The sequence below is a fragment of the Dendrobium catenatum genome, unplaced genomic scaffold (genome assembly GCF_001605985.2).
Source record: "Dendrobium catenatum unplaced genomic scaffold, ASM160598v2 fragScaff_scaffold_981, whole genome shotgun sequence".
Lineage (NCBI taxonomy): Eukaryota > Viridiplantae > Streptophyta > Magnoliopsida > Asparagales > Orchidaceae > Dendrobium > Dendrobium catenatum.
In genome coordinates, this window is record NW_021319443.1 from 703,555 (window position 1) to 719,102 (window position 15,548).

A 15,548-nucleotide genomic window follows, 5' to 3' on the forward strand; every position below is an offset into this window, starting at 1 on the left:
TTCTAAATGGTGCAGAATAATCTTCTTGTATCATATACCACATGAAAAAATCAGCTGATTATAAATACATGGACAAACTAATTTTTCAAAAATCAATTGGAATATTATCAAATAATGGTTGACGATTTATTGAATAATCCTTCACAATATTCTTATTTCCAAAAAGTGTCATTTGATATTTTTTAAAAGATTTGTAAATCACTAATTCTGCGACCCACTCTCATACTAATTGAAAGTTAAAGAGAGGTTATTAAACCTTATTGAACTGCCCTATGTTTGAATAGTTGCTTTTATTTCGGTTCAACTTTATTATTAAGAGGGTTTAAAATTTTAAAAACTACCAATTCACCCCCCTCTTGGTAGCCTTGGGACATTTACTTAGGCTTAACAACCTAATTACTGGACTCAACACCCTAAGCACACCAAAAGGAGTGTGGAACTACCCTAAACACACCAAAAAGGGGTTGAATTGATGTTTTAAAATTTTCCTTTTTTTTTAAGAATAATTTACCAACACAATTTTCACAGGCGGTCTAGTTTTTACTTTAAAGAATAACTCACAAGAAAGAAATATTTTGATTTTTAGATTTTAAGCCAAAAACTTGTAAATATGATTTTTTATTATTCTTTTTGACCTAATAAAAAGATATTAGAATTATATCAAGTAAGAATTATATATTGGTAATAATTAAAACAATAAATAAAAATTTGAAAAATAAAGTAAAAATAAGAACAAACACATCAAAAAATTTATAGTGGTTCCATCAAACTTTAACCTACGTCCACTCATCGGAGTAATCATCTCCAGATTTTACACCAAATCTTTATTGTCTCTCATTTAGCTCCCACAATAAAGTGTAGAAGCTTTTACAAAATCACTTCCACCCTTCTATCATGCAGTTGAGAACTTGAATTCTTTCCACCATCATGGTGAGGCAGAGAACCTAGAATCCTTTTCACCTTTTGGGTGAGACAGAGAACCAGAAATCTTTTTCACCCTCATAATGTGGCAAGGAACCTGATATCCTTCTCACCTTCCTAGTGAGGCAGAGAACCTAGAATTCTTTTCACCTTCCTAGTGAGGCTGAGAACCTGGAATCCTATTCATCCTCCTTATGAGGCAGATAACCTAATCTTCAACATTGCAAACTTTCTCCCCAAAGCTATCCAAAAGAACATCAAAGACGCTTGGAGGAACCAAGGTAGAAGTTTGCTTGGAACAACCATATGAACCCCTCATACTACTTCTCCCTCTCATAAAACTTCTGATTCTCGCTCTCCAAGATTTAAGACCTCTTAAGGGAATCTTACAGAACTGTCTCAACAGCCAAAGACACTTCAAAGTATAATAAGAGTGTTAAAATATAATGCTACCAAAAAACCCTAATTTTTTTAATTATGTCGCTTTATTCTTACTGTATGATCGTACCATATGATTTGGGTTCATACAATATGATTAGGTCAAAACCCTATATTGTCTAGTAAAGCTTAAATAGTCATATTATAGTTTATTTAAACTTTGCATATCGATTATACTGTCTAATCATTGGATCATATAATATGATTAGTTCATTCATCTTAAGTTCATACAGGATAAACTTTAGGAATATTGAAATTCATCTCTACCTATTGTATATACGATCTACATCGTACAATACGATTCATTCAAAATATTATTTTCATCCAAGATGATCCTTGGGATGACCGTTCTTCATCTCTATTAATCGTTCAATATGATGAACATTGTATCGTATGATTTGTCCTATTTACTAAACCTTGATTTGATTGACTAATTATGAGGATTAAATTATGTAACATTTTTAATATCATGCAGTACATATGGTTTTGTATAGCATAATCTTTTTAATATTTAAATATTAAATTACTTACCTAGATTGGCGGCTAGAGTTTTTGAGTTAAACTGGTCATACTTTACGATCTAGTTCGTACAATACAATTAATTCAAATATTGTAATGACTCATTTAATTGATTTAATTGGTTTTCTAAATAAATGATCATATAGTACAATCTAGTTTGTATGATATGAATAGTTCAAAAATCTAAAATTCATGTTCTCACTCCCTCGTGTATGTGTGTACGGTCACCAAGTTAATATACACCTTTACATGATTTTGACTCAAGAAATATAAAAAGAAATGAAGATTATAGACTCGTGCAAAACATCATCCTATTCTACCCAAGCTTGAGATCTAAATATTCAATGCACAGTGTATAATCTTTGTAAATATTAGTACACACAAGAGAAAATATATAATATAAATATTAGAAGAAATAAAGAGACAATCAATAATATTTGTTATCATCAAAATCATAAGCTCGAAATCCTTGATTGTAACAAAGTTATCACACTTGCCAGTCAGCATAATAATTAATAACTTATAATTTCCAATCAGTGAATAGCATGAATTGATAAATGATAATATCAAATCATAGTATTTAAAGGAAAACCTGCTAGCACACTACCCAATATAGATATAAATTAGTCTCTAGCTAACGTTAGTAAATCACCAACCTTTATTTTTTTACACATTATTATTATAATGTTATAAAAGTAGTAGCAACCAGCTATTACTCAATCATATACCTATATTTATTCACAATGCTTGCATTAATAATATAGTCTGATTAAAATGAATAAATTACTATTATGTGCTATTCATAAATAATATAATAACTATAATTTTAACATGTGAAATTATGAAACTAACCAGTCAAAATCTAGAATAATTAGTACTATAATATACAAAAAGATAGGGGGTAGAATTCACTAATTTGAAGAAAATGAAATAAAATCAATTTGGGAAAAATCAAATGGTCAAAGGCAAGATATTTGAAAATAGAAATATGGTAGAATTCGCATACAATTATCTCAGCAATTTTGGTAAAAGTAGCGAAATGAACTGACGACCAATAATCTGGTTTCTCTTTTCTCTCTCATGTTTCCTTTCTTCTTTTCCCTTTCCTTCCATTGCAAACCAAACAAGAGAGTGAGGGAGGGAGGGAGTCGGCTGAGTGGAAACAAAAAAATATATATATAAACTCATTCAGTATCTGACGTCATGGCCTAAGTGACCCAACATCTTGCGTCAAATGTGATTCCAGAGTTACTGGAGTTACTGTAAAATAGAATGTTATGGCACCGAGGTGCCACTTTAGCGCTTCTCAGGGCCGCTGTGCCTGAAACCACAACATCGTTGTGTTCCAACAGACTAATTTCTTAAAACTTTGATAATTCATTTTATTCAAATAGAGCCATTACATCATTAACCATGGTTCAAACTCCCATATAACAAAGTATGATCATTATAGCTATAACAACAAACTATAACTTCGATACAATTGATTGCAATCACAATAGCTATAACATAGAAGACTATGATTTTAATAAAATGGATTTCAATTACAATTGCTAGAATGCAGAAGACTATAACTTTGATACATGAATTGTAATCACAATAGTTATAATATAGCAGGCTATTACTTTGATACATTATAGTGAAATCACAACATATATAAAATAATAGAATTAAATTTCCCCTTTAGTATCTTAGGTGAGTGCTCTAGCTACTCAATGTTAATGAAGCAGATCTCTTCTGCCTTAACTTTATTTAAACGGGCATAATTTTAACACACTAATTCAACTCGAATCTGACCCAAATAATTCAAGTTCGATCATAAATTTTGACCCGTTTATTAAATGAGTTGGGTTTAACTTGACCCACAAACCCAATTTTGACTTGAAAATAACTCGTTTAATTATTTTTCTTAAATTATTTTATTTATTAGTATTATTCTCTTATTTTTAATCAATCAACCTAAAATTTATGATTAATAAGCTAAAATATATATTTTTTAATTAAAATGAGTTATTGGGTCGGGTTCGAATTACTAGCGAGTTAGGTTCAAGTTTAATTGTTTGACCTATTTATTAAGCGGGTCAACTTCGAATTGATCAGATTCATGTCAATTCAAAATTTTGACCCGTTGACCATTTTTGACATCTCTAGATGTTGTGAAGCATTATCATAAATTGTAAAGATGCTAGGAAGAGGAATGTTCAAGCAAAACAATTGTTCAAAATTTGCGTGCGGTGGTTTTTTAGTTTAAAATGAATTTTTAGTCATATTTCCTTAAAAAAAAAATGACATTGATACTTAACCAATTTTCATATATTTTAAAATAGATAACATCAAATATCTATAAGAGAGCGACCATGTGAATTATTTGGATGCTCCTGTCCCCACTGTGTTGTATTTATACCGCTTCCATTGCCTTTCCAGGTTTCCAAATGCCTTGTTTGTTCCCTCAAAAATGGAAGGCATGCCCACGTTCTTTCCTTCAGTGTGGCGCTTCTGTATATCTTCTCTCCTATTCACTCTTCTTCCATCTCCCACCAATGGCAGAGTCCGACCCTGGCTTTCACCTTCCCCTGCTCCACTCCTTTCTCCTCTAGTTAAGCCCGTTTCTGGACCACCCGTTCTTCTGGCACCTGCTCCTATAGGTAGTTGTTTATCCACTTTCTTCACCATGTCTGTTTACGGTTTTTTAACCCCCTTCTTTTACATTTTTACTTCGTTGCATGTTGGAAAGTTTGCTTAGCTTCTCTCACCAACAATGTAATTTAAAAGCATTTCCTTCTGTTTTGACTTTTGGTGCTTCCATGTTGCTCGTTTCTCTATATCTCTTAGGGGCTGTTTGGCAACAGGATTTACGCAGGATTTAGCGTAAATCCTGCAAAAAACAGTATTTCTCTCGCCATAAATCTCACGGCAGAATAAATCCGCCGTTATTATCTACCTTGCCAAACAGTTTTTAGACTTTAACAGCTCCAAAATTTGCTAAATCTGGATTTACAGGATTTTTTAAATCCTATAAAGTTAAATCCGACTAATTTCCAAAGAGGCCCTTAAGGTTTCGTTATTAATTTCCTTTTCTTAACAAATTATAAATTTTTTCTTCTCATAAATCTTCTTATGTTTCTTTTTGCAGTAATGAAGGTAATTGTTGTGGTTCAGCACCACCATTTAAACAAAGAACTGATCGTAGCAATCTGTTTCTCATCGATTGCGATTTCAGCTATAGTTATATCTATCATTTTCTTCTGGATCATCTGGCAAAGGAATCACCTGGTTCAAGGCTTCAAAGACCAAAACTATGGTAATTCCAAACCTTGTCTGAGCTATAATTTGTATGAACAGTTTTTAACAGTTTATCCTGCTACATGTAAATTACAGTTGGTGTAGATTACGCTACTAAAGGACTTCCCTTGGGTCCAATTTTTAGCAAGTTTAATTCATTAAAGATGATGAAGAAGAAAGCATTGGTTGCAATGATGGAGTACTCATCCTTAGAGTCAGCCACCAAAAACTTTAGTGAGACTAATATTTTGGAAGAAGGGAGGCTTGGCCGTGTTTATCAATCTTGCATTGATGGAGGAGTTGTTGCAGCAGTAATGAAGTTAGATGGTTTTGGGCAGGACTACGAGAGAATGTTTGATGTAAAGTCTTTATATAATCTCTCCATTTTCTTAACCTTCTATATCAGTTAACTATTTTACTTGCATTTGTAGAATGAATTGGATTTGTTAGGAAGAATCAGACACCCAAATATTGTCTCACTTTTGGGTTATTGTATACATGGGGAAACCAGATTTCTTGTCTACGAGTTGCTGCAAAATGGTTCTTTGGAAACACAATTGCATGGTACTTTCTATTTGCTGTCTTGGATTAAACATAAACAAAAAAAATGTAAAATTTTTTTCTTGCAGCAAATTTTATGCTTTGAATTGCTATTCCAGGAACTTCTCATGGATCAGCTTTAACTTGGTATTTGCGAATGAAAATTGCAGTCGACACAGCAAGGTTAGGCTTCTGAAGTTTATTATGATTCCTTTTTGAAATTATTTTCTTTTTGGATTTGCCATATGTACATTACACTAATGAATCACATTTGTTGTTCTCCAATTTGATGCCTAGTAGAGCACTTGAATATCTTCATGAGCACTGCTACCCTCCTGTGATTCATAAAGATCTGAAGGCATCAAATATTCTTCTTGATTTGGATTTTAATGTCAAGGTACATGACTCTTTTACAGTGGCATCTTACTATGTTTTCATCAAATTGCAATCAGGAAAATATTCTTTAAATAAGTTACTATTCTGAAAACAGATTTCAGGTTTTGGCCTTGCAGTTACTGATGATGGCCTAAATAAGGGTATTGCTAAATTTTCTAGGAAGCTAGACTATGCTGCTCCAGAATCTATTTTAGACGGTTTGTCACTTCATTTCTCCTATTTTCACATGAACTGAAATTTTTTGTTCATCAATTAGTCAATGCTGAGCAATTATATTTGCCAGTAATCTATAAGTTACATCTATTTCAGGTAAGGTTACTGAGAAAAGTGATGTCTATGCATTCGGAGTAGTTCTCCTTGAGCTACTGATTGGAAGGAAGACTTTTGAAAAGATTGTACCATCTCTCTGCCAATCTTTTGTGACTTGGGTATCATTTTGTGAAGTTTGAAGTTAATGTTTGTGTTTAAACTTATAATATATGATTAGTTGTTAAATTTTATTATTCTAATCAATTATTTATAATGATATTTAATATAGCATCATTTATATTGTAGGTAATGCCGCAATTGACAGACCGATTGAAACTTCCAACTATTGTAGATCCTGTGATTAGGGATACAATGGACCTAAAGCATCTATACCAAGTAAGTTTCCTTCTTTGCTCTCTTTCTTTCTTCTTTTTTTTCTTATTTTTCTATAGGATTCTAGGTTTTACCTTAGACTCGTAGTTGTTTATAAATAGATATCATGCTTTAGGTTTCGTTTGGAATAATTTTTAATAGATTTCTACAGCAGCTTTCTAATATAAAAAATTATTAAAAGCAATGAAATAGCAGTAACTAAAAGTTGTCCCAAATGAAGCCTTGACAATAAAGATTTGAAAATAAAATCTTTATTTTTTGACGATATTTTTACAAATTTTGTAAAGTTTGAATTTAATGGGTGTGTTTAAATGCATTCAACTAAATGATGAAAATAACTAAATTCATTGACTAATTGAATGAGCTCCCTTATGAGATTCTTGATGGTCTTGTTTAGGTTGCCGCTGTAGCTGTGTTATGCGTACAACCAGAACCAAGTTACCGGCCTTTGATTACTGATGTGCTCCATTCTTTGATACCACTGGTGCCAATTGAGCTAGGAGGAACACTTCGAGTTTCGGACAGGTTACCCAATGCAAACCAAAATTTCCATATACATTGAGCTTGTTTTTTTCACAGAGAACGCTGAAAGCAACACAGGCTACTATTGCAATATCGGGGCCTGGCTAAGCCTGGCTAAAGATGATCTGCCAATGGTTTTGAACTCATATTTTTATCTTTCCTACAACTAGTGGTGGTACAATATTGGAGCTTTGTTGATATTCTAAAATGTCAAATGAAAATCCTGGTTTATGTTCTACAAGAAATGAATTAGCCCTTTCATTGTTATTAGGCCTTATTGGTCTTTCTTCCTCCTATTTTCTGGAGTTCCCGATAATCTCGAATTGCCATCTATTGGACACTGGTTGTACATGTAAAGTAATAGAGTCACTTGTCACATTTCACTGGCAATCACTTGTAATTTGAGCAATTACCTTTGTTTCCCTTCTACTTACTAGTTTGATGGAGTAATGCCATGCTCACCGAAACTTTTTACTTAAAAGGGGATCGATTTGGGCAGATTTTTTCAGACTTTTTAAACGTTTCTCAGTTTCATATAACTGCTGCGACTTTTATCACTTGGACAGATAAACTTTCAATTTGTTTCATTGGTGTAGTTGTCTCACTTCTGCTACTCCCATTAGTCACCTTCTACAATGTTCTTTTATCATCTTTTTTTTTTTTTTTTTTTACAGACTTGCTGGTGACCTCCCTCTTAAACCAGAGAATTGTTAAGCTACTTCTATGTCACAAATAAGACGCACTGGTAAGTGTAAAGCAGGTTAAACATGTGAAATTTTGAAGAGTGTTGTGGGCTCCGAAAATTCAGCCCTGACCTCCCCCGCTTTTTTTCTTCGGGGGAGTTTTAACAGAATTAAGTTCTGGGATAAATTTTGGAAAGTATGGGTTTGTAGATAAGACACTAATCAGAGATTTCGCCCTCATTTTGTGAGGACTTTATGATCTGAGTTATGGTTTCCTATAGGCGCAAGCCCCTATACTTAATTACCCTCCCGATAATGAGAGAGAAATTTTGATTAAGGCTAGTCGTCAATCAAATACGTAGAAATACATGCATCTGGCATATAGTAGTAGCATGAGCTTAGGGTATTTGAAGGATTTGATATTTAAAATTAGAAACTTTATCATCCCCCACTTAAAGCAGATGGTGGGGGAATGGATGATGGACCCGGTCAAGATCCCATGGTTCCGTCATCCCGAGCCATCATGGTCCCTGATCTACTTAATCAGAGGAGGTAGTCAATCAACCTGACATAAGGGTCCTTGTCGGCAACCATGGGTTGTTTCGTCCAAGGGGATCTTGTAGACCTTTAGTGAATGTTTGTCTAAGGGGATAAATTTGAATCCACCTTAGCTAACAGAGGGCTTTGTGCCCTATCAATCATATCCTATTGATTCATTATCTCAAGGATTTGATGCCACTAAGGAACGTATTAGCTTTGGTCATAACTGTTATTTCATGGTGCCATTTGGCAAAAAAAACAATCGATTTCGAGGGCCCTGGTCATAATCGTTTATCTTGCGGTGCCATTTGGTGACAAAACTGCTGGTTAGAGGACACGTACCACATCTTTAATGGTAGGAAACTTTTTGAGAATTAATCATAATGATATTATCGACTATGCATTAGCTCTATGTGAGCTGATATAATTTTTAATTTGTCCACATCGACAAACTGTTGCGGAGAGTGGATGAATTTTACTTTAAATAATTTGTTGGATTATTTTAATTTTAATTATTTGGACTGAGATGATTTTTGGAAATTTGGATTTTTTGGTATTTGGGATGGCATTTTCAAAATATTTCAAATTAACCCCTCTAATTGAGATCTGCATTCAGCACGATCATCATCGGGGTGTTTGGGGTTATTTTTATTTTTGGATTGAACATTGTCGACTTTATCGGGCTATTGACAGAGGATCAGGTTTCGTAGACTGTATGGTTTTGTTAATAAACTTTCTTTGTTGGAGGCCTTAAAGTTCTTATATGAACGTATAAAATAGATATTTCAGTCGACACCCAGACCATATATTTGTTTGATAATTTGAGTCGTATCGACTCATATCTATTTGTCTAGAAGGATCGGGCTCGGACTACATTCATATATGGACTTGCGCAGCATCCCTAGACATCACGTGTGTACCAATAACACGCTCGCCAGGGCTTATGCATGTATGCAATTGCACATGCCCCTTTTGTGTATCTATGTGGATACATATTACAGTGCATGTGCGGGGACATTTGGACATTTGATGGACCTTATACGATGATCAGTAGGAACTCGCATTTGTCATAATCCCTCTGTATTTGCTCGTGGGTGGTATGTTAAATGTATGAACATTATTCATTAAGAAGCTTGTAAGCCTCAATAATTTTATCCAACTCAATGTTCAGACCTCGTTTGAAATGAAACTCACTCTGTCTTTGAAGATAATGGCTTGATCTGGCTTTCTCTTCTTAGAACTCTTATGGGGATCAGTGAACAATTTCCTGATTATGCCATCATCCTCATTTTCTATTTTTGGCTTAAATAAAGAGTTAGTAACCTCAACCTTGGATGATTGCATTCTTACTGATCTCCTACACCTCAGGATCAGTGATCGCTACTATAAGCTGTTAACTACAACAATTGAATGTACATTAGGTTGCCTAGGAGGTCCTTGTAAGATATTAATTCCTAAAATAATTATTGTAGCCCTCGGGATGACAAGGATAGTGGTTGTAATTTCTATTATGTTTATGGCAAACTTCTCATATATACTTGATGCTTCATCACATACAGCGAGTTGTCTTGTATATTGTATGTCTAACTTCTCTTCTTGTAGGGAACAAGCATGTATACTCACCACAATATTATTGCCAATGATGTGGGCGATTATCATTGACTTTCGTATTCATCATACTGTATAGAGGTACTAGATCTTCAGACTTTACCCATGATTGTATCACTGCACCACTCGTGGTTAGGATATTATTTACCTTTGGAGTTTCTTTGTCCTTGAAGGTCATTTGCAATATGCATAATAAGTTTAACATCTCTGCTTATTGTCATTAGTGCTCATGTCAGCATGACTACCATTGGCATTTATTGGAGAATACTTCAAATTATTTTTTCATATGAACTTCCATATTCTCCATAATCTCCACCATTCATTGCTTGCAAGATTTTATACACATGAGTGTATACCGACACTGACGGCATAGTGGCATATTTATTGAGCATCTTCCTCATGTGTGTCGTTCATGAATGTATCACCTCATTCATTGCTCTTGCCCCTTTCTACTTGTAGGAGGACCACTACATCTGCTTGAAATTGAATTGTTATTGACGATGTAGATCTTACAACATGTATTATGTGATCTTCATATTTGGCTTATGAGCATCTCATATTGCACTTTGATTGTAGACATTCAGTGCATTTATTTCACAGTCGAATAGTATTGATTATGCATTAGCTTTTAGGTCTTCTTCATGAATGCATCATGATTCTCACTGCCATCATCTTGCCACTCATTATTTCTTGCAAGACCTTTCATGTTGATCGTCATTTATGAGTGAGGTATAGGGATTTCTTGTATCCAACATGAATACTTACCTATTCATTTTAGTTTGATATTTTTCTTTGACTTGTCTTCTTTGAATTGGATTATTATTGGTGATAGGAATGTAGAAGCTTCCCCTAACCCATCACAAGTCATTGAGCAAGATTCATCCATTGAGCATTTTGATTGCTCATTCATTAAACCAATGTTTGGTTCCAAGTGTTCCCTTCATGTTTGAATTCTTTAAATCATCACGTATCATATTTGCACTTGTTTGTATGTTGGTGTTAATCAAAAGTTGTTGCATGCATGGTAGGCCTCCTGCAATGGTTTATATGAGTTTGTATGTATCATGAATGAGTCATCCTCCGAAATGCACATGAGAAACCTCTCTTTAGACACTTGGGTCAAGCCAAATGGCTAACCAAGTGGGCCCAAGGCTTGGGTCATCCAAAGAGTCATCCCTAAGGGTCCAATGGGTGGTTATAAAGGTTTGAATTGGCTTGGGAAAGCCCTGGTCAAAGGTTTTAAAAGGATAGGAGTATATGGGAAGTTAGGTAAAACTTAGTTGACTTGGTCAAGTAAGTTGACCTAGGGTCTTGGTAAACCAAGTTGACGTAGGGTCAAGCATTGGGCTCAATGTGTTCAAATTGATCATATGAACTCAATGAAAAAGGTTTCAAGTCAAGAGGAAGTCATTTGGTTTGAAATGGATGTTTGAACCCTTAAGGGCCATTTTGGTGAACCAGGCCAAACCAAAGGGTGGGTTTGGATCCAAAGTGTTCCTAATGACATTTAGGAATCGTTAGAATAGGATTTGAGGTGTGATATGGCTAGTCCATGTTGAATTTCAGGAAGAAGTCCAAAAATTACTTTAAAAAACATTTTGGTCATTTTGACCCTTGGTCAATACTAGGTCTAACTGGATCCAACAAAGTGTGGATTACTAATCAAAGAGTCATAACAAAGGCCATGGATGTGGTTATAAGGTTTGGAAATATTCCCAAGGTCAAATTCTATTAAATGGCAAGTCTAATGGCATTGATTGTAAATATTTAAAGGTTTTGTAGCCTTTAGAAATTAATTCAATGTTTTGGGGCTAGGAGCCTTAGAATGAGCTCAAATTTGGTGGGTTGATCTTAGAGACATATCAAAATATTATTTAATTGATATAACCTAAATCAGATGTCATTTAACTGGGCTTCAAGGCGGTACAAAAATCACCCAGAAAGGATTTCAGGACTTAGGCTCTTAACCCTAGGATTTGCTTTGAAATCCTATAATTTGATTGAATTTTGGACTTGAATGGTTGAGTTTGAATAATCCATATTGTTGAGTCTAGTGAATAGGTTGTTAGACCTAAGTTAATGTCCCAAGGTTACCAAGAGGGGGGGTGAATTGGAATTTTTAAAATTTAACCCTCTTTTAAATTTTAGTTCAACCGAAATTAAACTTTTAATGAAATTTTTTATAGAAGAGTTTTTCAACCACAAATTTTTTAAAACAAAAGAAAAATGCGGAAAATAAAAAGCAGTAAAGTAAACAACACAAGATTTTTAGTGCTTCAGTCTAAATCAGACCTACATCCACTCCCCAGAGGCACCCTCTGAGTATTGCACTAATACCAATAATATCTCTCCTTTTGCACCCACAGCAAGACGGAGAAGCCTTTACAAACACGCTTTTCACCACTACCCGGTCCGGCAAAGATCCGTCGTCCTTTTACACAATCCCCAGTGTTGGCAGAGAACCGTCCGTTCTTTCACACTCTCCTAGTGTGGGCAGAGAACCCTTCGTCCTTTCACACTCTCCTAGTGTGGGCAGAGAACCCTTCGTCCTTTCACACTCTGTGTGGGAAGAGAACCCTTCGGCTGTTCACACTCTCCAAGTGTCGGTAGAGAAATGGATCTCCTTGACAGATCTCTTCACTAGAAATCTAGAAGGAAGAAAGAAAAAGAGTGAAGTAATCTCAAATCACAAGTTGGAAATCTTACCTTTGAACACCAAGCGAAGCCTTCCCGCTCCAGTAGTAGAAATCCTTCTTTGAATGCTCTCTCTCACTCTCTCCTTTACTCTTCTTCCAATAGGCATGAAGATCAATGAGCAAAAAGATTGGGTGGTAGTCAAATTTGAACTATTTATACAAAAGACAAGAAAAACTGCTCAAAAACTGCAAGTTTTTAATTATGTACGCAGTGGATCGTCCCGTACGATCGTGGATCGTCCTGGACGATTTTACTTAAATTGTCGTAAACGAACCTTATGTATATTGGTACGAATTATGTTTGTACACGCTAATCGTCCCGTATGAACAAAGTTCGTCCGGTACGAAACGATTATTTCATAGGTCAGTGTCCCAAAATTCTTCAGGACGTAACCAACTGACGTAAGTCGGTTCAGTTCTTCTTGGGACAAACAGGTTTTGTCCTGGGACGATTTCATACAGAGACTTTCGTTCTGGAACGAAGGTTCATTTCGTCTGGACGAACAGAGCAAGCTTCAATATAGAGACGTTCGTCCTGGGACGAACCTTATTTTTCGTCTAGACGAACAGAGCACGGTGAGAATACAAAGACGTTCATCCTGGGACGAACCATGAATTTCGTCCTGACGAACAATGGAAAGTGAGAATCCCGAGACGTTCGTTCTGGGACGAATATTAAATTCGTCCTTGACGATTAGGACTTAGAAAAATTTTCTCCCCGCCTGCTCGAACCATTGCTCTTCTTAGGGGTAATTGACATGATCGTCCCGTACGAACTATGTTCGTCCCCTACGATCAGTTCACAAAAATTGTTCCCCATGTGTGTATTTTGTGATTTTTCACTCAATTACAATCACTCCCTCTCATTTCAAAACTTATGAATATTTGTTGAATTTGATTACAAGTCTTCATATCTTGGAGTTGATTTTCCTGAAATGTTAGTACACACTAGAGCAAGAAACAAATGTTCCAAATAGTGTTAGGAGATATGTATAAAACAATAATATTTGAAATCATCAAAATAATACAAGTTGCAAGAATTTAAAACATGCAAAATAGCAATTCTCTTAACAATCTCCCCCTTTTTTATGATGGCAAAACAATTATTATTTGTAGGAATTCCAATTCTAAATATCTCTTTAAACTCCCCCTAAATTGATGAATACATGAAATATAAGGAGGCATATATGTAATTTTTTTTTAAAGTTTACAATCAAAACACACAACTACAACTAGAACAAGCAAAAAATAAAATAAAAAATCAAAAACAAACAAAACAATTTCTCCTATTTTTTGACAACAGCAAAAAGTGAAAAAGAAAAGAATGATAGAAATGTAAGTATAAGCATGAAATTTAGTTTATAATTTAATTTTGAAAGTGATTGAAATAAGATATACAAATAAAATTAAGATATTAGAGAAATCATAGATATTCATATAATTGAAGAAGTGTTATAACATAGAGAATAAAAAGAATTTATCAAAGGCATGTGTCAATTTAGACATTAAGATAAAGAAAATCATTGCACGAGGGATGAATAAAAAATTTTATATTTTACATTTCAATGTCAAATATAAATGAACATAAGATCAATTTGAATTAAGAGATTGAAAGAGTTTGGAAAGAAAGAACTACCACATGTGGCGCTTTGCGCATCTTGTTCAGTTTTTCTGACACATTTTTGTGCATTTGTTTACTGTGAGCTTATTGTATGCCTCTTTTTGTCATTGCAAATTTTTTGCACAACTCTTTTGATCTTTTGTACATTTGTACACTTTTCAAGAGTAATTGAATTCTTTCCAAAGTCAATAATTTAAGATTTCAAATTTTTTTAAGTGCATAAAAACTATTTGAAAAGAGAAATAGAAAATAAGAAAACATCTAAAATGCAATAATAATATTAGTGCTAGAGTAGTCTAAATAAGAGACATGGAATTGAAAATTCTAATAATATCAAGTTATAAGCATTTCTTAATTGTAGAATAAATATATTTTCTAATGAAATTAATTTTAATTTATAATTTAAATAAGGCATTATTAAGATTAAACAAATTTTGAAAGTCATAAAGTCTAACATACATTTCCAAAACATTAGATAACAAAACATTGGAAAATATATTGATATCGAATGAAACTGTTACAATTTGAAGTACACGATATCAATATCAACAATAATAAAACAAGGAAAATACAATAATCTAAAAACACATCACAAACACATGAACTATAAAGAGACTAAACAAACACTACAATCATTCTGAAGGACCCTGATCTGGAGGAGGAGGAGGTGGTGCTGCACCAAAAAAGTTGAAATAACTACTCATCACAAACATATTGGAATTAATGTAATTAATTTGTTCACGCATGAATCCCATATCTTGATTGTACTGAATGTCTTGGTGCTATAGATGAGTTTCAATTTGATCAAATCTTTGATCACAATGAGCCTCTATGTTGTCAAATCATTGAACTAAATCCTGATAATTTGGTTCAGCAGCATGTGATGGTTCACCCTCTTCTTCTATTTCACTCAATACTACATGAGGTTTGCTGGGCTCGTCCTTATTGAAGATAGCCCTGAAGGAACCATCGTTGTAGTAAAGTGGTTCTTCAAAGTCTTGATCTGAATGAGTTAAATCATATTTATTTTCTAAAATGTAGGCAATCAGATGGCCTAAGCCTATGTTCTTCTTCCTTTTATGATCTACATGACCAATTTCAGAGACACCATAAATGTAGTCAATTAGGAATTGGGCCTCA

The 15,548-nt window shown here is 34.1% G+C and overlaps 1 protein-coding gene across 1 annotated transcript; it reads left to right on the top strand.

Moving 5' to 3' along the window:
- The first annotated feature begins 4,323 nt into the window (after window positions 1-4,323).
- On the top strand, window positions 4,324-7,768 carry LOC110093382 (probable receptor-like protein kinase At1g80640). The gene is made up of 10 exons (XM_020818252.2): window positions 4,324-4,523; window positions 5,012-5,179; window positions 5,257-5,519; window positions 5,592-5,724; window positions 5,820-5,883; window positions 6,001-6,097; window positions 6,191-6,293; window positions 6,406-6,524; window positions 6,652-6,741; window positions 7,136-7,768. The coding sequence occupies exons 1-10, from the start codon at window positions 4,334-4,336 to the stop codon at window positions 7,298-7,300; spliced, it is 1,392 nt and encodes a 463-aa protein (XP_020673911.1). The 5' UTR covers window positions 4,324-4,333; the 3' UTR covers window positions 7,301-7,768.
- The last annotated feature ends 7,780 nt before the right edge of the window (window positions 7,769-15,548 follow it).